This window comes from Lutra lutra, chromosome 4, assembly GCF_902655055.1.
Source record: "Lutra lutra chromosome 4, mLutLut1.2, whole genome shotgun sequence".
Lineage (NCBI taxonomy): Eukaryota > Metazoa > Chordata > Mammalia > Carnivora > Mustelidae > Lutra > Lutra lutra.
The window spans coordinates 117,959,122-117,982,664 of record NC_062281.1 but is presented as its reverse complement, the minus strand read 5'-3'; the positions used below and the strand labels follow the sequence as shown (position 1 = coordinate 117,982,664).

Here is a 23,543-nt window from a genome sequence, read left to right as displayed (position 1 = left end):
TAAAGTGATAATCTGCATTTTGATCTTCAAAAAAATTTTATTTTCTTGGGGGCTCCTGGGTGGCTTAGTCACTTAGGCATCTGACTCTTGGTTTCAGGTCAGGTCATGATCTCAGGGTCATGAGATCAAGCCCTTTGTTCAGTTCCATGCTCAGGAGGGGCCTGCTTGAGATTCTCTCTATCCCTCTCCCTCTGTCCCTTCCCCACTCACATGCTTGCACACTCACTCTCTCTCAAATTTAAAAAAAAAAAAAAATCTTTAAAAGGCTTTTTTTTTCTTTTTTGAGTTTTTATTTAAATTCCGGTTAGTTAACATACAGTGTAATATTAGCTTCAGGTGTAGAATTTAGTGATTCATGACTTAAATACAATACCTATTGCTCATCACAAGTGCCCCACTAAATAACCATCACCTATTTAACCCATCACCTACCCACCTCCCCTCCATCAACCCTCAGTTTGTTCTCGGTAGTTAAGAGTCTGTTTTATGGTTTGTCCCCCACCCATCCATGTTCATCTGTTTTGTTGCTTAAATTCCACATATGAATGAAATCATATGGTATTTGTCTTTTTGTGACTGACTTATTTCGTCTGGAGTAATACTGTCTAACTCTGTCCACGTCATTGCAAGTGGCAAGGTTTCATTCTTTTTGATGACTGAAGAGTATTCCATTGTATATACATTCTGCATCTTCTTTATCCATTTATCAGTTGACGGACATTTGGGCTTTTCCCATTATTTGACTATTGTCGATAGTCAAAACATTGGGGTGCACGTATCTCTTCAAATCAGTATTTTTGTATCCTTTGGGTAAATAGCTAGTAGTGCAATTGCTGGATCATAGGAAAGTTCTATTTTTTAACTTCTTTTTTTATTTAAAGTAGACTCCATGCCTAGTGTGGAGCCCAGCACGGAGCTTGAATTCACAACCCTGAGATCAAGATCTGAGGTGGGATCATGACTCAGATGCTTAACTGACTGAGCCACCCAGGTGCCTCTATTTTTAACTTTTTGAGGTACCTCCATACTGTTTCCAGAGTGACTGCATCAGTTGGCAGGGTTGTGGAGAAAGGGGAACCCTCTTACACTGTTGGTGGGAATGCAAAAAATTTTTTATTTTCAAAAAAGGTAAACCATGATAAAATAAGATTTTGAAGAAAGTTTTTTTTTAAGAAAGTATTTTTTGAAAGGTTGTCATAAATAAGTTAAATATTTGTTTGCATGTGCATTTAAACTTCTAAAAACTACTTGAAATCTTTAAGTCATTTTTCATTAAAGTAAGCTTGGAAGAATATTTTCCCACAGTATTTGGTTAGTATAGTTCAAGTTTCAGTATATATTTGGATGGCACTATTACTTTATGGAAATATTTAGGTTTTGGAGTCAACCAGATTTTATTTCTCAGTGGCTCTGTTATCTTGGGCAAACTGTCTGACCTTCTTGAGCTTTAGTTTGTTCATCTGTTAAATCAAGATGATAGTATATCTATGTGAGGATTAAATGAGAAAAAGAAATGTAAGGTGCCTCTTAATAAACACTAACAAATGTGGCTATTTTAAGTGTAAACTGTGGGTTAAACATTCTGAAATTAAGACATATTCAGATAAATTTTTACTTATTCAGATGAACATTTTGTATATGGTTATTTGAAATAGTGAAATGATAAAACACAAAGACTAGCTTCATAATATAACTAAGAAAAAGTACAGAGGAAGAGTGACTGGTTATCTCTGTAAAACTTAAATAAGAGATAATTTTTACTGAAGGGTGTTGATTTTGTTTTCATACATTCTGGACAAGGCATGGAAGTATGAAAGCATCACTGCTGAGAACAGTAGGGAGTTTTTTGTACTTATAAATGGATAAATGTAGTAGGAAATGAAGCAAGAAATTGTTAGGCCAAAGTATTTGTATTTTAATCTGGAGAGCACATATAGGCAATTGAGATTTTTAGGTAGAGATATGACATCTAAATTTTTGAGAGCTTTTTGAAACTCCATCCATCTAGAATGGATGTTGGCATTCTAAAATTGGAACCTTTGCAAAGACGTGAAGATTAATCATAATCATAATGGGTTAGAAAACTAGTGTAAAGGAAAAGGTTGTTTAGCTTTATGCTGTTTATAAGAGACATACCCAAAATATAAGGACACAGAAATATTGAAAGCAAAAGAATTAGAAGAAATATTTTAGGCAAATAGTCACTAAAACAAAGTAGATATAGCTATATTAATATCACACAAAATAGATTTAAGTGCAACAAGCATTACTAGAGTTAAAATTACTCTTATAGAGGTGCCTGGGTGGCTCATTTGGTTAACTGTCTGACTCTTGATTTCTGTTCAGGTCATGATCTCATGGTTGTGAGATCCAGGCCTGTGTCAGGCTCTGTGCTGGGTGTGGAGCCTGCTTAAGATTCCCCTTCTCCCTCTGTTCCTCTCCCTGCCCCAGACCTCTCTTCCCCTCTCAAAAAACAAACAAACAAACAAGGCTCTTATATAATGTTTAAATAACCCTTCAGCAGAAGCCCTAAAGATTCTGAACTTGTGTGAATCTAATAGTAAAATTTCAAATAAAATGAACAAATCTGTAATCATACAGGGAACATTTTTACACATTTACTAGGAATTGTTAGGTGAGTAACAAGAAAGCTAGAAGTTGAAGAGTTCAATGACAATTAACAATCTTGATCTCATGTGTATATATGGAAACCTATACCCAACAGTTTGAAAATTCACATTCTTTTAAGCACTTCTAGAACATTTATAATCTCTCACCTCACTGTGCCAAAAGTATGAGTTTCGACAAACACCAAAAGATTGATATGTTTTATGTATTGCCTTCTCAGACTGTTGTACAATTAAATTAGTATATAATCCCCCCAAATCATGTATGTTTGGAAATTTAAAGCCGGCCTTCTTGATACTTATGGAGCATTGAAGAAATTAGATAAAGATTAGAAAGCTCTTGAAGAGGAGTGATATAAAAAAAAATAATCACAGCTCTTGGGCTGCAGCCAAAGATACCCTTTTATTATTACTATTATTATTATTACGTTCAGTTAGCCAGCATATAGTACATTTGATGTAGTGGTCAATGTTTCATTAGTTGTGTATAACACACACACACACCTAGTGCTCATCATCATACATGCCCTCCTTAATACCCATACTCTCCCTTCTATAACCCTCAGTTTGGTTCCTGGACCCAGAGTCTCTCATGGTTTGTCTCCCTCTCTGATTTCTTTCCATTCACTTTTCCCTCCCTTCCCTTATGATCCCCTGCACTATTCCTTATGTTCCACATATGAGTGAAATCATATGATAATTGCCTTTCTCTGCTTAACTTATTTCACTTAGCATAATCCCCTCCAGTTCTATTCTTGTCGATGCAAATGATGGGTATTCAGCCTTTCTAATGGCTGAGTAATAGTCCGTTGTATATGTGAACCACATCTTCTTTATCCATTCGTCTGTTGAAGGGCATCTTGGCTCCCTCCACAGTTTGTCTATCGTGGACATTGCTGCTATGAACACTGGAGGTGCATGTACCCCTTCTTTTCACTATGTCCTATAGCCAAATAAATTCTTAGAGGAAAATTTTTAGCCTCCTATGTGTATGTTAAATTAATATATGAGTGAGAATGAATGAGTTAAAACATCGAATTTATATAGTCAAAAAAAGGACAGTAGAAGAAAGAGCATCACAAGAAAAATAAAAATAGAAGTATTGAAATAATAAAAGATGAAATGGTGGAATAGAAAACAAGAAAACAATAGAATCACAAAAACCTAAATCTGGTTTTTTTCATAATGACCAAACTAAGGGGTACCAGATAAGTTTAATCAAGGAGACAAGGCACAAAAGCAATACTGGGGAGGTGAATTATGAGAGACTATGGACTCTGAAAAACAATCTGAGGGTTTTAAAGGGGCGGGGGTGGGAGGTTGGGGGAACCAGATGGTGGGTATTAGAGAGGGCACGGATTGCATGGAGCACTGGGTGTGGTGCAAAAACAATGAATACTGTTACACTGAAAAGAAATTAAAAAAAAAAAAGCAATACTGGGATTGAAAAGGAACTTCTAAATTACAGATTTAGCTATGATTTAAGAAATAAGACCAAATACTATGAACCATTGTAGTATGATAAATATGAAAACTTAGACTGAATAAATGACTTTTTAACAAAATATAATTTAACAGAATTTAAGAATAAATTGAAAACGTGAATAGATATATAGCCATTACAGATATTGAATCAATAGTTAAAAATTTGCCTACAAGAAAGTAAACCAAAGAAAACAATGGTGATGACAAAAGGAAACAGGCCCATTATGGCCCACAATATCAAGTTTTGGCAAAGTTTTGGAGCCCTTGGAATTCTGATATGCAGGTTATGCAGGGGGCTGTGGAGGGGCAGCATCAGGGTTTGTCAGGAGGCAGAGAGAGTTGGGAGAAAAATATGAGGAGGAGATGTTATTGTGGTGTCTGTGAGAAGGAGCAGTTAAGGCAGGGTCAGCAGGTTTAGGTTTGGTAGTATAAATAATCTCAATGGACTGAGTTTAAGACTGTCCTGAGTTGTCTAGTACCTGGTCCTGAGGTAATAAGGACAGGGGATTATTGGCCCTGAGTATAATAAGAGCCAAAGACTGGAGTGAGGAACCGGCTCTGGGTTGATTAGTTCGTTTATGAAAGGTAAACTTCCAGGTGAGTAATTTACTATCTTTAAGAATTGGCTAACTCTGGGAGGGCCAGTCTTCCCAGGATCTGTAAGGCCCCACATATCAAAATGTCAGAATAGAAGGACATACTTAATCTGATAGAGAAAGTTATAAAATGTTACTGAAAATCTTAAGAAAGACCTAACTAATGAAGTATATATCAGATATTGCTTTGGAAGCACATACTAAAATAAAACTATATATACTATTTTTTCTGGAAGGGAGCCTAATATAAAATTGTCAGTTTTTCCCAAAATAATTGATATATTCAATACAATTTCAATCAGTATCCCAAAAGATTTTTGGTAAACCGTATTGAACTGACCTTGAATATCATATGTAAGAACAAAGGTCTAAGAATAAGGGAGGCAATTTTAAAGCTGTAGACCAAAGTGGAGGACATGCCTGTAGATGCCAGGACTTCTGAAGTTATATGAATTAAATTAATGTGTTGTTGGTATAGGAATACCCCCCCCCCCCAGAATTGATTGTATAGAACAGACCCTCTTTAGCAAACATACACACAAGGGAAACTTGGTATGTAACAGGTGGCATTACAAATCAGGGGAAAGATTCGAAGAATCAGTAAGTTAAGGTGCTGGACAGACTGACATTGTGTGTTTCATATGTGGTAGAGTGGAAAGAGTATAATGTCACTTATGTAGTGTGCTCCCAAGAATGAATAGCCTGCATCTACTACTCATGAGGAAACAGGCAAGGCTAAGCAGATGTTTAGCAGCATGCATTCAATGATTACTGGATTTCTCACTTGGGACACATCAGCTGTCTAGAGAATGTGAGAGAACCCTGGTCTGATGTGTTTCTCTCATGGTGAAGCACGAAGCTTGAGAAATAGTAGGTAGTTGTGAAAAGAGAGGGAAGTAGGATGAGAAAAACATGTTGTAGTGATAATCTACTTCCAGATAGCTTGAGTGGCTGCTGCACATTTATGCCAGCTTTGGTCATAGGTCATTTAACTTTATACTTGGTCACATTAGGAAGTAAAAGAAGGTAGAATCATTGAATCCAGGGCTTCACGGTAAATACAGAATTGACCACCAGCTTCTGGCAGTTGAAGATCTCATCTTGTGTGACTCTTCAACGGTGTTGTCATTATAGACCTTTGAGTAACCTCTGTGTGTGTGTGTGTGTGTGTGTGTGTGTGTGTGTGTGTGAAAGGTTTTTTTCTACTTATTAAACAGAGAATGCTCATATTTCCCTATATAAGAAAAAAATACTCGCATAGCATGAGTCTAAAATCATGTGGTTTTTTGTGCACCTTATTTGACATTTAATTTTGTGTCAGTAGTCCGTGTACCCTGGTGGTTGAGAGCAAGGGCCCACCTGCTTCTTAGATTCATACATTGTGTTTACTACTTAGTATGTGTGGGGGCGTGCCTTGAGCATACTGTTTAGTCTTTTTAGATACTAGTTACAGATAAAATAAGGATAATGTCCGATTGACAGAGTTGTGACCATTTGATTAGGTATATAAAGCAGCTAACGCTCTCTGTGGCACATAATATATGCTCAATAAATTCAAACTATTATTGTAAAAAAATTGTTGGTGTCATGAAAGACTTAAAAAAAAGCTGAGCTATTCTAGATTAAAGAAACTAAAGATAGAAAATAACTAAAAGTGGTATGTGATCCTAGATCAGAAGAAAAAAATCTATAAAGAACATTAGAATAACTGATAAAACTTACACATGAATTATATGTTAGATAATAGTATTGTAACAATTTTAAATTTTTTGAATTTGATAGTTGTGGTTATATGAGGCAATGTGTGTTTTCTTAGGATACATACTAAAGTATTTAAGGGTGAAGGTTACTAATTTCTCTAGATTGCAGTTCACTACAAAAACATCTCAGGTGAGAGACAAAAGCTGTTGTGGCAAAATATCAAAAATTGGTTAATCTGCATTAAGGGGTACCTGTTTGAAATTTAAAAAACAAAAAGTTCATAAAATGTTGCTGGGAAAATTCATTATTGATTTTTAATAATTAAATAAGATCCCTGCTTTGTGCTTGTAGGAGTGCTGACATCCTGACTCTGTTTTTGGCCCTCCACCTTGTTCATGTTCACTGGATTACCTCTCTTGGGGCTACGTGTTCTGGGCCCCTTGAGATTAATATACATACTTTAGAAATGCCAATCAAGGTAGGGATGGGGGCGGCTTGCTTTGGCCTCCCAGGAATCTGTTAGAAATAACATAGTCTTTCCCCTTTCGATGCACAGGTAGGCCACAAGACCTAATTAAAAGTTAGTTCTCAGGTACATGCAAACCCTCTGATCTCACTGTGGTGTCCCCATTTCCTCCCTGCCATGCATCCCCTTGCTTTGTAAAATCTTTAGGCTAAGGTCTGGACTTCACAGAGAAGAGGTTTAGATAATAGAAAAACTTTTAGGCGTGGGTATGATAACTAACTATATTTCAGCCCAGTAGTCTCAGTTCGATGTGAAAAGTATGAGGAAAGATCAGGGTTAACTAAGGCAGGGCTTTGTAGTGGTTGGATGTTGTTGTTCAGATTTTTATATCTTTTAGATATGTCTTTTGAAAATACCTTTTTGAAAATTTACTTGCCCTTTGCAAAGGTTATAGGATTTATTGAGTATTTTTAATATACTAGACAGTGGACTGATTCTATAATAACTGATCTTTGAGAATTTGTATAGCCTAAGCCACTTCCCGTAATCTTTTCCAGATAAAGAAAAAAAATTGCCAACACATAGGAATGTGTGTATGTTTCAAAGTTAATGTATTTTATTTTTCATATTGATAATAGGAAATTTTTTAGTCTCTATTCATTTTGCGGTTTAAGCCTACTATTCTTTTTTAGTACTGCTCATTTCTAATTTTTCCTTACAATAAAATATAGGTTACTTTGGAGTTTCACTAGTCAAATGTATAGCATTCTTTACTTTTATTAATCATCCCTTTTTAAATTTTAGAGCTGAAAGACAAAGGAATGAAGCACTATATAATGCTGAAGAGTTAAGTAAAGCTTTCCAACATTATAAAGAAAAAGTGGCAGAAAAACTGGAAAAGGTAAGAAGCAGATGTGCCAATTCAGTGTTTTGTGTTACTGTCTATATTTAAATATAAAAACAGACATAAATAGAATATGTTTACTTAGAATTAAAGCAGGGAATAATTTTTATGACCTCATAATAAAATTGTTGGAATAAAGAATTTAAAAATACTGGTTAAGGATGGGGCGCCTGGGTGGCTCAGTGGGTTAAGCCGCTGCCTTCGGCTCAGGTCATGATCTCAGGGTCCTGGGATCGAGCCCCACATCGGGCTCTCTGCTCAGCAGGGAGCCTGCTTCCTCCTCTCTCTCTGCCTGCCTCTCTGCCTGCTTGTGATCTCTCTCTATCAAAGAAATAATAAATAAAATCTTAAAAAAAAAAATAAAAATAAAAATACTGGTTAAGGCTGGTGTTCATAATCTTCTTTTAATGAACAAAAAACTTTTTTTTTCCAAAGTGGGAAAAGAATGGAGACAAGGGGAAAAACAATATATAGAGAAAGGAAAAAAAAATGCAGAGAAGGATGAGGTGAGTGAGCAGAAGTTGGAGCCGTAGATGTAGAAACAGAAAATTTGTTCCCATCCCCTTAATGAAAATGAAGGCAGAGTAGATTGTAGAGCCTTTAATTGGTCTCCCTGGACCTGCCACCCTGGGAGGGTCTGTCTTCTGCTTCTCAGAGGGAACATTCCTTGAACAGATTCTGCATAGTAGTATAGTGACTTTATTATATTCATTTAATATTTTCAAGTAATGCCACATGGATTATAAAACCTGTTTGGAGGAAGGCCACATGCTGAATATTCAGATATTGAGCTCAGAAGGGAGGTCTGGTCAATAGATACTAATGTGAGAGACTTTCATTTTGATTTAATAATTGAAACAGAGGAAGTTAACGATTCTGTTCAAAGAAAGGTAGACAGAAGAAATATTAAAATTTTAATAAGGGGGTGTTTGGGTGGCTCAGTTGGTTAAGCATCTGCCTTCGGCTCAGGTCACGATCCCAGGATCGTGGGATCAAGCCCCACATCAGGCTCCTTGCTCAGTGGGGGGGCCTGCTTTCCCTCTCCCTCTGACTGCTGTTCTGCCTACTTGTGCTTGCTCTCTCTCTCTCTCTCTGTCAAATAAATAAATAAAATCTTTAAAAAAGAATTTAATAAGAGGGGTGCTTGGGTGGCTCAGTTGGTTAGCTCAGGTCATGATCTCAGGGTCCTGGGATGGAGCCCAGCATCAGGCTCCCCACTCTGCAGGGGGTCTGCTTCTCCCTCTACCCCCACCCTGCTTTTGTGCTCTCTCTTTACTCTCTTTCTTTCTCTTAAATGAATAAATAAAATCTTTTTAAAAAATAAAAATTTAATAAGAAGGACAAATACCGTATGATTTCACTTATATGTGGAATCTAAAAAAAATGAACAAAAAGCAATATCAGACCTATAAAGAAAACAAACTGATGGTTCACAGAAAGGGAAGGAGGATGGGGGAAGGCAAAATGGCTATACCCGTAGGAGGTACAGGCTTCCAGTTAGGGAATGCATAAGTCACAGGGATGAAAGGTACAGTATAGGAAATAGAGTCATTGGTATTGTAATAGTGTTGTGTGGTGTCAGATGGGAACTACACTTGTGGTGAGCATAGCATAATGCATAGAGTTGCAGAATCACTCTGTTGTACATCTGAAACTAATATAACATTGTGTGTCAACTATATTTCTTTCTTTTTTTTTTAAGATTTTATTTATTTATTTGACAGAGAGAAATCAAAAGTAGGCAGAGAGACGGGGCGGAGGGCAGGCTCCCCACTGAGCAGAGAGCCCGATGTGGGACTCCATCCCAGGACCCTGGGATCATGACCTGAGCCAAAGGCAGAGACCCAACCCACTGAGCTACCCAGGTGCCCAACTATATTTCAATGAAAAAAAAATTTAAAAATCAGGATCTTATTAGGTACTGGTCTGAAGTGTAAATTAATCTGGTCACTGTTCTGAAAGCCTTGGAGAAGATCCCTATGGGAATGCAATAGCATAGAAGGGATCTTTTATAAGGTAATATGAAGGAGGTAGAATACTCACTGCGGGGGAATATCCTCAGGGAGAGGGAGGACTTTATACAGGAAAGAGAGGAAAAACATAAGATGCTTTTTCACACTTCTCCTTAGGATTCTCAGTTTCAAACTGTGGTCAGCAGAGCCCTATAGTAACGTAGATGTAACAGAAAGTGGAGGCAGATCTCTTGAGCCCTCTTCTCCCACCACTCCAACCTGAGTGCTTGACTTTTTTTTTAAGATTTTATTTATGTCTTTGAGAGAGAGAGAGAGATTGAGAGAATGAGCAGTGGGGAGGGGCAAATGGAGAAGCAGATTCCCGCTGAGCAGGCAGCTGGATGTGGGGCTGGATCTCAGGATCCTGGGATCATGACCTGAACTAAAGGCAGATGCTTAACTGAGGCCACCCAGGCACTCCCTGGGCGCTTTACTTTTACCTGTTTTAGATTTGATTTCAGTGGGAGTATTCAGTGGCTAAAATTTCAAGAATTATTTCTCCGGAACATTTGCAGTATAGTTTGCCTTTACTAACTCGATGTAGCATCCCTACATGAGTTGCTTGCCTGTGGCCTGTGAGGCCAGAACACTTAACTTTCAGATGGTAGTACCATTACCCCTCTGTCACAGGCCTTAACTATTTCTGGACAGATGGTCGAGTCCCCCTCCCTGCCCTTTGTTATTGCTGAGGAAGTTTACTTTGCTCCTTTCACTACAAGACCAGGGCCTTAAACATGTGGAATATGAACTGTACTTTCATGTTTATTTCTGAAATCACTATTTTTTATTTTGGAACACCTAAAATTTATGACCACAGTAGTATGTCCACTTAAAATGAATTATTGTTTTAGGTTCAAGTTGAAGAAGAAATATTAGAGAAAAATCTAATTAGCTGTGAAAAAGAAAATAAAAGGCTACAGGAAAAGTGTGGTCTATATAAAAGTGACCTTGAAATTCTGAAAGAGAAATTAAGGTACAGTATCCTGTTGTGGAAAAAGGACTTTTGTGTGGAAATGAAAAAAGAACTGAAACATTATAAGATAGAATATTTGTATATTGTAATTATGGCCTTAAATTGCATAGAAAGATAGGTTTCGTGACTGAAATTGTTTTCTAGGTAACGTTAGGATTCTTTTTTTTTTTTACTAAATAATTTTTTTTTTTTAAAGATTTTATTTATTTGACAGAGAGAAATCACAAGTAGGCAGAGAGGCAGGCAGAGAGAGAGGAGGAAGCAGGCTCCTTGCTGAGCAGAAAGCCCGATGCGGGGCTCAAACCCAGGACCTGGGATCATGACCTGAGCCGAAGGCAGCGGCTTAACCCACTGAGCCACCCAGGCGCCCCACTAAATAATTTTTTTATATTTTTTTATAAACATATAATGTATCACTAGCCCCAGGGGTACAGGTCTATGAATCACCAGGTTTACACACTTCACAGCACTCTCCATAGCACATACCCTCCCCAATGTCCATAACCCCACCACTCTCTCCCCCTCCCCCCCGCCCTGCAACCCTCAGTTTGTTTTGTGAGATTAAGAGTCTCTTATGGTTTGTCTCCCTCCTGATCCCATCTTGTTTCATTTATTCTTTTCCTACCCCCCAAACCCCCACGTTGCATCTCCACTTCCTCATATAAGGAAATCATATGATAGTTGTCTTTCTCCGGTTGACTTATTTCGCTAAGCATAATACCCTCTAGTTCCATCCACGTCGTCGCAAATGGCAAGATTTCATTTCTTTTCATGGCTGTATGATATTCCATTGTATATATATATATACCACATTTTCTTTATCCATTCATCTGTTGATGGACATCTAGGTTCTTTTTTCATAGTTTGTGTATTGTGGACATTGCTGCTATAAACATTCGGGTGCTAACATTAGGATTCTTAACCAATAAAATATGTTGATATTAATATACTTGTAAATACAGAGTAATATGATCAAGATATTTGTTTTGCATATATTTAGAGAAAATGAACACACACATACTGTCCTTGTAGTGTGACATTAGCTTGTTAGTAAAATGTGTTCTTCAAATCATGATGAATTACTTAGTCCAGACTTCTCATTTCAGAGACATTAAAAATGTGAAATAGGAAACTATGAATGCATTGTGATGTATTTCAGTATTTAATTTTTTATTGTTGAATATTATTCTGCTCTATGGCTGTACCACATTTTTATATCCATTAATCCATTCACCAACAGTTCTAAAGATTAGATTGTTCTAATGTTTGACATGTTTTTATAGGTGTATGTGGGTGTGTGTGGGTATATATATTTGAAAATAATACTGTTTAGTATTCAGTTAATGGTTGATTACTTTTCTTAGAGTTATGGCTAATAGTTCATGATTTTTCCTTATATAATTTAAAACTTTCTTGATGTTGCAATATGTTGAATTAGGATTTTGGAGTTAGATCTCCTGTCTTACACGTTTCAAAAGGGAGCAGAAATGCTTTGAAGATAATGGAATTATCCTGCCCTCCTATTTACTGTGAGATACTGGCAAAGTTTCATAACCTTTCTATAGCTTGGTTTCCTTATCTGTAAACAGAGAATGATAATAGTGCTCCCCACATAAAGTTGTGGGTGTCTGGCATGCAGAAAGTAGGCACTCAGTAAAGTGAGCTGGTGTTACTGTTCTAGAATTAAAGCTTTAAAAATATTTTAAAAGTGAGATTAACTAAATATGACTACTGAAAATAGATGTATATTTTATTCTCGTTTTTATGCTTGTTTCTTCATAGGCAGTTAAAAGAAGAAAATAACAATGGAAAAGAAAAATTAAGGCTCATGGCAGTGAAAAATTCAGAAGTTATGGCACAACTGACTGAGTCTAGGCAAAGTATTCTGAAGCTAGAGAGTGAATTAGAGGACAAAGAAGAAGTACTTAGAGAAAAATTTTCTCTAATGAATGAAAACCGAGAATTAAAGGTCCGTGTTGTAGCACAGAATGAGCGACTGGATTTGTGTCAACAAGAAATAGAAAGTTCAAGGGTGGAATTGAGAAGTTTGGAAAAAGTTATGTCCCAGTTGCCAGTAAGTATGGGTGAAAAAGAAAATTTTACTGAACTGCTTTATGAGAGGTCATCATCTTGTGGTTGCTTTATTAGTATACATATATGTATGTCTGTATGTATGTATGTATTTTTACATATCTGTACTTTCAATCATGAATTTCTTTTCTGTCTAATCCCTTTTCTTTTTCTGCACTTAACCTTTCTACTCTTCCACCCTGTCTTAGTCTCTGAGGTGCCATATGTAAGAATGACACAGGATTTTTTTTTTTTTTTTTTTTTTTTTTGACAGAGAGCACAAGTAGGCAGAGCAGCAGGCAGAGGGAGAGGGAGAAGCAGGCTCTCCACCGAGCAGGGAGCCTGACGTGGGGCTTCATCCCAGGACCCTGGGATTATGACCTGAGCTGAAGGCAGCGACTTAACTGATTGAGCCACCCAGGCACCCTGACATAGGATTTTTAAAAAATAGCTTCATTTAAGTAACATTGACATAGCATAGAATTCACTAATTTTAATTGTACCGTTCAGTTATTTTTAGTAACCTTGCAAGTTTTGGAACAATACCACGATCTAGTTTTCATACATTTTTATCATCCCCAAAAGATCTTTGTGCTTATTTATAATTAGTCCCTGTACCCACACCCACACCTAGGGAACCACTAATCTACTTTCTTGTCTCTAGAGATTTGTCTTTTCTGAGAATTTCATATAAATAAAATTATACAATATATGCTTTCTTGCATTCTAAAAATTTGGGGGGATCATCCATTGTGACACATATCAGTACTTCATTTCCTTTTATTGTTGAATATTAGTCCATTGTATGGATATACCACATTTTATTTATCTATTCACCATTAGATGGACATTTGGATTGCTTCCACTTTTGGACTATTAAGAACAATGCTACTGTGAACATTTGCATACAACTGTTTTTGTGGACATACTTTTCATTTCTTTTGAGTAGATAGTTACCTAGGAGTGGACTTTCTGTGTCATGTGGTAAAGTTATGTTAAACTGTTTTCCAGAGTAGCTGTACCATTTTAGGTTCTCACTAGGAATGTATGATTGTTCCTGTTTTTCTGCATCCTAGCCAACATCTTTTATTATCTGTCTTTTAGATTATAGCCATCTTAGTGGGTATAAAGTGGTATTACATTGTAGTTTTAATTTGCATTTTCTAATGACTAATGATGTTGTGTGACTTTTCATGTACTTATTAGAATGCACAGAACATTAAAATGTTTTTATGATAGCAGCTCACCACCATTTCTCTTTCAGTTATATATATGACCATATATATGTGAGATTAGGAAGAAAGTAAATATAACTGTATCAGAAATCCATTATTGATACATGTACGATAAGGGTGAGATCAGGAAAAGAGCGTAGATAAATATCTCATGGATGGTTTCAAATATATTTGAAGGGGTGGTAGACTCTTACCAATTTTAAACTACCATGGAATTAATAAGCTGAAAGGGGCCTTAGAAATCGTTTGATTCAACACCGTCATTTTATTGCTGAAGAAATGTAGCACCGAGGAAGTAAGTAACTTTTACAACTAGCTGGTAGGAGAATTAAAACTAGAATGCATGATTCTTGGTTCCCAGACCTCTGCTATATCTGCTTTTCTAGGATCCTGATTTTTTGCTTAGGTTTTTAATGTACTGTTTACTTTTGAAATTTGACAGTAATTAGATGCAGATTGTATTCATTTTTTAATTTTTTAAAAAGATTTTATTTATTTAAAATAAATAAATTTTATTATTTAGAGAGAGAGAGAGAGAATAAGTGGGGATAGGAGTAGAGGGAGAAGGAGAAGCAGGCTCCCTGCTGAGCAGGGAGCCCGATGTAAGTCTCCACCCCAGAACCCTGGGTTTATGATGTGAGCCGAAGACAGATGCTTAACTGTCTGAGCCACCCAGGAGCCCAATAGCATTCATTTTAAACTGATATTCTCATTTGACTCAATATCAAGAATTACTTTCTATGTGAATCTGAAGTTGGTGTGGTAATATATGTTTGATTCTGTGTTTCATGCAATGCTAGGAATTACATGGTTGGAAATGTGAATTTTTTTCATTTCTAGGAAGCTTGGTTTGGTTATAATTTGAAGGTAGTAGTCATTAAGTGCTTATCTACCCCCTTTCACAACTAATTAAAAAAATTCTCTATTGTTCAAACATACAGAAAAGCCCATACCACTTGTTATATCTGAGTAATATATTGTGATATCCACTTCAGATTTTTTTAGAATAAAATTTTACAGATAAATAAAGCCTCTTTATGTACTGTGTTAGATCCCAGTCCTTTCAATCTGTCCACAGAGATAGGCACTATTCTGAGACTCATGTGTATCCTTCTTGTCTATATTTTAAATGTTGCCACATATGAATGCTCTAGAAAAACATATATTACTAATATATTTTTGGAAAATACTACATGTGCCTCTGTTGTTTTTCACTTAATGTTGTGTTATATGATGTCTCCAATTGATTTATATAACGCAGGTTTATTTTAACTCTTGTGGTTTTCCTGCTGTCTTAACATTTCATAATGTATTTATACATTTATCCTATTGATGGACCTTAGGTTATTTCTATTAATTCACATAATTTTTAAAAATTGGAGTTCTGAATAATAAAACAGTTGCATCATCGATGTAAGTTTACATGTGTTTGTTTTTAAATTTGCAGTTAAAAAGAGAAATGTTTGGTTTTAAATCATCCTCTTTCTAAACACCAGATGAGTAGTTTCTCAAACAAGGAAGACAATTACATTGGCTGCTGTGAGGCAATAAAATGGTGATTTCAGAATTGAGGTATGGTTTTCAGATGCTGAAGTTGCATCTGAAACTTCAGATGTGTTTTTTAAAAATTGGTAATTAAATTAATTTAATCTTTGAGAAGATGAAAAATGTACAGAAAAGTTCTGCAAGTATTATAACAAATATCTGTGTTTCCACAACTAATAATTGATTCTTCCTAACATTTTGTGATTTTTTTTTTTCCAAATGTGTTTAAGTAAAAAGTAAAAACATTATGGGATGTTCCTTCTCACTAGTCTCATTCTCCTCCTAAGTGTCCACCATCCTGAATTGGGTGTATATTCTTCAGTCCATTTTGTATATATTTACATCCATACATGGAAAATATACTATGTGCTTATATTGTTTGTAATTTTGCTTTTTCACTCAGCATTATTTTTTAAATTCATAAATGTTGAGGTAGGTAGTTAGAGTGACTAATCAATGGGTGGATTAGTATGGTTAGTTTTAGTAGCTAACTATATAGGAGTCTATCCTATAACTGTATCACTATTTATTGATAGCTACCTTGTTTCTACTTTTCTTCCATTATAAACAGTGCTCCAAATTACATATATTTACATGTTTCCTTTACAGTATGCCAGAGTTTCTCTAAAAGTGAAATTGCTGGGTCATGGTGTGTATATATTTTAGTTTTACTAGGTACTATCAAGTTTTTAAAATAGCTGAACCAGTTTAGATTCCAATCAATGGTATGTAAGAATTTCAACATCCTGCCCAATAGTTAACAAATACCAGAGTTTTAAAATTTTGCTAACTTGAGGTAAAAATGATATGAGATATTTATATAGGATCTTTCTAATAATTTTTGGTGTATTTTATTTTGTTCCAGGATTAAGCTTGCAATAAAGGAGGCAGAAATTCAAAAGCTTCAGGCAAACCTGGCTGCAAATCAGTTATCTAAGAGTCTTATTGCTTGTAATGACAGACAAGAAAGTGGCAAATTAAATAGTTTAGAGACAGAACCGGTAAAACTAGGAGGTAGTCAATTAGGTGAGTATATTAAATTGAATTTTTAAATTCTAGGTCTTTTTTTTTTTAAGATTTTATTTATTTCGGGGGAGGGGGAAGCATAAGCATGAGCAGGGGGAGGGGCAGAGGGAGAATCAGGCTCCCTGCTGAGCAGGGACCCCCCCCCCCCCCCCCCCCCGGGATCATTACCTGAGGCAGACATTTAACTGACTGAACCACTGAGGTGCCCCTTAATTCTAAGTCTTTTATGATAATTTTTAGAGAAATGGTTATAAAAAGTTTAGTTTCTATTATCGATAATCTATTAGTACTAGTTTGGGTTGGTCTGATCTCTCCTCATTCATGATTTTATCTCTCTGAGGCCTTTCTCTCTCTCTCTCTCTTTTTTTTTTTTAAGATTTTTTTTATTTATTAATTTGAGAGAGACAGTGAGTGAAAGCATGAGCAGGGTAGGGGCAGAGGGAGAAAATGAAGCAGACTCCCCGCTCAGCAGGGAGCCTAACGCAGGGCTCAGCCCTAGGACCCCAACATCATGATCTGAGCCAAAGGCAGATGCTTAACTGACAGAACCACCCAGGTTCCCTTCTCTTTTCGTTTTGATAAATCTGATTCAGGGTTTATCAGTTTTATTCTTTCAAAGAACCAGTTCTTGGTTTCATTGATCTATTCTGGGTTTCTTTTTTTGTTTGTTTCTATATCATTTATTTCTGCTCTAATCTTTATTTCCCTTCTCCTGGCTTTAGGCTTTGTTTGTTGTTCTTTTTCTAGCTCCTTTCCAGTGGCTTTTTAAAAAATTTTTTTTTAAATTTTATTATTTTTTTAAGATTTTATTTATTTGAGAGAGATCACAAGTAGGCAGAGAGGCATGTAGAGAGGGGGAAGCAGGCTCCCCGCTGAGCAGAGAGCCCAGTGTGGGGCTCGATCTCAGGACCCTGAGATCATGACCTGAGCCGAAGACAGAGGCTTAACCCTCTGAGCCACACAGGCGCCCTGCCTTTTTTTTTTTTTAAATACAAAGATATATTTCTTTTTTTTTTTAAAAGAGTTATTTATCTGAGCAATAAAGAGAGAGCACACACAAGCAGAGGGGAGGGGCAAAGAGAGAGGGAGAAGCAGACTCCCCACTGAGTAGGGATTCCCCATGCAGGACTCAATCCCAGGACCCTGGAATCATGACCTGGGCTGAAGGCAGATGCTTTACTGACTGACCCACTCAGGCGCCCTCCAATGACATTTTTTATAGAACAGGAGAACGATCCTAAAATTTGTAGGGGACCACAAAAGACCTAATAGCCAAAGTAATTTTGAAAAAGTAAAACAAAGCTGGAGGCATCACATTTCCTAATTTCAAACTATATTACAAGCTATAATATTTAAAACAGTGTGGTATTGACATTAAAAATAGGCATAGATCAATGGAATAGCATAGAGACCACAAAACCTGTGCATAAGGAGTCAATTAATTTACAACAAAGGAGATAAGAACATTCGATAGGATAAGGATAGCCTTTTCAATAAACACTGTCAGGAAAACTGAATAGCCAAATGCAAAAGAATGAAAGTAGATTACTATCTTACAGAAAAAAAATCAACTCAAAATGGATTATGGATGAATATAAAACCTGAAACCGTAAAACTAGAAGAAAATGTAAGAAAAAAGCTCCTAGATATCAGTCTTCATGATGATTTCTTTGGGCTTGAGACCAAAATCAAAAACAAGAAAGTAAAAATAGTGGGACTATATCAAACTAAAAAGCTTCTCTCCAGGGACGCCTGGGTGGCTCAGTTGGTTAAGCAGCTGCCTTCGGCTCAGGTCATGATCCCAGCGTCCTGGGATCGAGTTCCACCATCAGGCTCCTTGCATGGTGGGGAGCCTGCTTCTCCCTCCTCCCTCTGCCTCTGCCTGCCATTCTGTCTGCCTGTGCTTGCTCTCTCTCCCTCTCTCTCTGACAAAAAAAAAAAAATTCTCTCCAGGGGCGCCTGGGTGGCTCAGTGGTTGGGGCCTCTGCCTTCGGCTCGGGTCGTGGTCTCAGGGTCCTGGGATCGAGTCCCGCATCGGGCTCTCTGCTCAGCGGGGAGCCTGCCTCCTCCTCCTGTCTGTCTCTGCCTACTTGTGATCTGTCTGTAAAAAAAAAAAAAAAAAAAATCTTAAAAAAAAAAAAAAGCTTCTCTCCAGCAAAAGAAAAGACGACCTATAAAGTGGGAGAAAGCATTTGTAAATCATATCTGATAAGGTGTTAGTATCCATACATAAAATTCCTGCAACTCAATAAAAAAATTTTTTTATTTAAAAAAATGGGCAGAGGCAGGGTACCTGCCTCAGTCATTTGAGTATCTGACTCTTGATTTCAACTCAGTCTTGATCTCAGGGTCGTGTAATCAAGCCCCGAGTTGGGTTTGGCACTCAGTGTAAAGTCCGCTTGTCCTCACCCTCTGCTCCTCCCCTAGCTCTCTCTCTCTCTCAGATAAATAAAATATTTTTTTTAAATGGGCAGAGGATCTTCATAGACATTCTTCCAAAGAAGACATCCACATGGTAAACAAACACATGAAAAGATGCTCAACAGCACTGATCATCAGGGAAATGCAATCAAAGCCACAATGACATATCACCCCACATCTGTCAGAATGGCTATCATCAAAAAGGCAAGAAATAAACATTGGTGAGGATGTGAAGAAAAGGGAACCCTTGTGCCCTGTTGGTGATCACATAAATTGTACAGTTGCTTTGGAAAACAGTATGGAAGTTCCTCAAAAAATTAAAAATAGCACTACCATATGTTGCAGTAATTCCAGTTCGGAGTATTTATCTGACATCTGAAATCACTATCTTTTTTTACTATGTTCAGTTAGCCATCATATAATACATCATTAGTTTTTGATGTAGTGTTCAATGATTCATTAGTTGCATACAACACACTGTGCTCATCACAACATGTGCCCTCCTTAATACCCATCATCTGGTTACTCCATCTTGCCAACCCCCTGAAATCACTATCTTGAAAAGATGTCTGCACTCCTATACTATATATATGTATATAATGTATGCATACATGCTGAAATATTATTCAGCATAAAAAAGACACCCTGCCATTTGTGACAACATGGATGAACCTTGAGGACATTAGGTTAAACAAGAAGTCAGGCAGAGAAAGACAAATACTGCATGATCTTGCTTATGTATGAAATGTCAAAACAACAAAACAAACTCATAGAAGACAAACTGGTGTTTGCCAGAGGCAGGACTTAGGGGTGGGGAAAATGGGTAAATGTGGTTAAAAGGTACAAACTTTCAGTTATAATATAAACAAGTCCTGGAGATGTAATATATAGCATGATGACTATAGTTACTAAACCGTATTAGATGTATAAAAATTGTTGGGAGAGAATATCTTTCTTTTTCTTTATTGTGTTATGTTAGTCATTCGTTTTTGATGCAGTGTTCCAGGATTCATTGTTTATGTGGGAGAGAAGATCTTAAAAGCTGTCATCTCTCCCTAAAATTTGTAACTATATGTGATGATATATATTAAATAGACTTATTGTAGTAATCATTTCAAAATACATACACATACCAAGTCATTATGTCATACACCTGAAACTAATATAGTGTTATATGTCAATTATATATCAATAAAAAATAGCTGGAATAACTATATTAATTTTGGACAAATCAGAGTTGAGGCTGACAGAACTAGAAGGATAAATTAACAAACCCACATATATATCTGAAGATTTCAAAGTACTTTCTCAGTAATTGATAGAACAAGTACACAGAAAATCATTAAGAAGGGGCGCCTGGGTCACTCAGTGGGTTGGGCCGCTGCCTTCTGCTCGGGTCATGATCTCAGGGTCCTGGGATCAAGTCCCCCATCAGGCTCTCTGCTTGGCAAGGAGCCTGCTTCCCCCTCTCTCTGCCTGCTGCTCTGCCTACTTGTGATCTTTCTCTGTCAAATAAATAAATAAAATCTTAAAAAAATCATTAAGAGGAAAGAAGACTTAAGTACTATAAAGAAGTTTAATATGATTGACATTCACTCTATACAGTAATCACCAGAATATACAATTTTCTCAAATGTATTTAAAATATTCATTAAGATACTCCATATGCTGGCTAAAAGTGAAGTCTCAAAACATGTTAAAAACTGAAATTAAAAAAAAAAAACTGAAATCAGTTTCATTCATACAACCTAGTGTCCACTACTAATAACAAAAAAATAGCCAGAAAATTCTAATATTTGGAAATAAACACACACAAAAGATATTATAGGATATTGTGAAGTAAATAAAATGAAAATACAACATATAAAAATTAGTGTCAGCTATAGCATTGCCTAAAGATAATTTATACCTTAAAACACTTAGATTGGGGCGCCTGGGTGGCTCAGTGGGTTAAGCCGCTGCCTTCGGCTCAGGTCATGATCCCAGGTCCTGGGTTCGAGCCCCGCATCGGGCTTTCTGCTCAGCAGGGAGCCTGCTTCCTCCTCTCTCTCTGCCTGCCTCTCTGCCTGCTGTGATTTCTCTCTGTCAAATAAATAAATAAAATCTTTAAAAAAAAAAAAAACAACACTTAGATTAGAAAAGGAGAAATGTTTAAAATCAATAATCTAAGCTTTCACTGTAAGAAAAATTAAAGACAAACCCGAAGGAAACTGAGAAGGAGTACAAGGGATCCTGTGGGAATGTTTTTCTGGTTTTGGGGTTTTTTAAAAATTAAAGTATAATTAACATAGCGTGTTATGTTAGCTTCAGGTATACAATATAGTAATTCAACATTTCTATACATACTCAGCATTCATCATGATAAGTGTACTCTTAATCCTTTTTATCTATTTAACTCTTTCTCCACCCTCTGGCAACAACCAATTTGTTCTCCATATATGAGTGTATTTTGTGTTTTTTTTCTTTTGTTCATTTGTTTCTTAAATTCCACATGTGAATGAAATCAACAATATTTGTCTTTCTCTGACTTATTTTCAGTTAGCTTATATCTTCTAGGTCCATTTATGTAGCAAATGGCAAAATCTCATTATTTTTTATTTTTATGGCTGATATTACTTTTAAGGTTGATATTACTGAAATGTAATGTTCCATTTTATACATGCCCATACCCTATCTTCTTTATTCATTCATTTATCGGTGGGCACTTAGGTTGCTTCCATATCTTGGCTATTGTAAATAATAATGGAATAAATATAGGGGTGCATATATCTTTTTGAGTTAGTGTTTTCATTTTCTTTGGGTATATACCCAGTAGTAAAATTAGTAAATCATATAATAATTCTGCTTGTTTTTCTTTTAAAGAATTTATTTATTTATTTGACAGACAGAGATCACAAGTAGGCAGAGAGGGAAGCAGTAGGGGGCAGGCAGGCTCCCCACTGAGCAGAGAGCCCATGATCCCAAGGTCCTGGGATCATGACCTGAGCCAAAGGCAGAGGCTTTTAACCCACTGAGCCACCCAGGCGCCCCTCTGTTTTTGTTTTTTTAAGGAACTTCCATATTGTTTTCCAAATGTGTTTTTTATTTTAGCTGTTTCTGGCAGGTATGAGGTGATATTACTGAGGTTTGATTTGCCATTTCCCTGATACTAGTGATGTTGAACACTTTCTCATGTCTGTCTGTTGGCCATTTGTTTCTGATGGAAATGTTAGATGTCTGATTGTGGTGATAGTTACAAGATATAAGCCTATGAAAAAAACAAACATTTGACCAAATGTATCGAACTTTTTATTTTAAATGGGTGCACTTATTGTAAGTAAATTTACATCAAGTACCTTTTTATTTATTTAAATAAAAATACTTTTGCCCCCTTGTAGGGGGGCAAAGGGAGAGGGAGGAGAAAAACTGTCATCTTGGTGCTTGTTCGGTATTTATTTTAATGGCCTTTATTCATCTTTCCTGCTTTCTTTTGGATCAGTTATATTTTAGTATTCCATTCTTGTCTCCACTATTGATTAGCTAACTATACCTCTTTATTTTCTTAATGGTTGCCCTAGTGGTTAACTTATGTATCTTTAACTTATCATGGTCTATCTTCAAGTATAATTGACTGGTGGCAGGAAAAATGACAGCAGAGAAAATTAGATAGCTAAGTGATTAGAGAGAATAGGGATGAGTAATAAGATTATTAGCAGAGTGCATGCTAGTTATTAGTGGTGTTAACAAATATGTTATAAATTTTCTTACATCAAAGAGTATAGAGCTAATGATAGATAGATAGCCTAAATTGTGAACTATTAGGAACACGGAGAATTGGTAGGAGGTGGCTGCTTAAGCAACCCTTGAAAGCATAATACATCTCTACACATTTCCATACCTATGTGTGTTTTCATGCCATCTAGATTATGCCTCTTTAAGGCACTCCTGAAAACTCAGTCACTTTTGGGTGGGAGTAGGTTTATATGTGTGTAGTGGAGAAAGGATGTGTTTCGAACAACTATTTTTGCTAACCCTCAGTAGTTTCAGAAAGCATCACTGAATTCTTATGAGCTAGTTTAGACTAGGAAGAATTCCGTTCTTCAGTTTTTGAACTTGCATCTATATATAGTACATGAAAATACTCTTTTTTTTTTTAAAGAAACACTTTTTTTTAAGATTTTATTTATTTATTTGACAGAGATCACAGGTAGGCAGAGAGGCAGGCAGAGAGAGAGGAGGAAGCAGGCTCCTGCTGGACAGAGAGCCAGATGTGGGGCTTGATCCCAAGACCTGGGATCATGACCTGAGCTGAAGGCAGAGGCTTTAACCCACCGAGCCACCCAGGCGCCCCGAAAATACTCTTTTTTTGAAAAGATTATTTATTTATTTGAGAGTGAGAGAGAACATGAGAGAGAGAGAAAAAGCACAAGTGGGGGGAAGGGCAGAAGGGAAAGGGAGAAGCTAGACTCCCTTGCTGAGCAGGGAGCCTGATTCAGCGCTCTG

General features: G+C 36.5%; 1 protein-coding gene across 1 annotated transcript in view; it reads left to right on the top strand.

Moving 5' to 3' along the window:
• Positions 1-23,543, top strand: part of CCDC18 (coiled-coil domain containing 18) — a 112,966-nt gene that overhangs the window by 13,797 nt on the left and 75,626 nt on the right. The window contains 7 exon segments of the mRNA XM_047725455.1: positions 7,680-7,776; positions 10,643-10,764; positions 12,547-12,838; positions 15,517-15,549; positions 15,551-15,611; positions 15,614-15,641; positions 16,480-16,640. Of these exon segments, the coding sequence (XP_047581411.1) occupies positions 7,680-7,776; positions 10,643-10,764; positions 12,547-12,838; positions 15,517-15,549; positions 15,551-15,611; positions 15,614-15,641; positions 16,480-16,640 (794 nt within the window).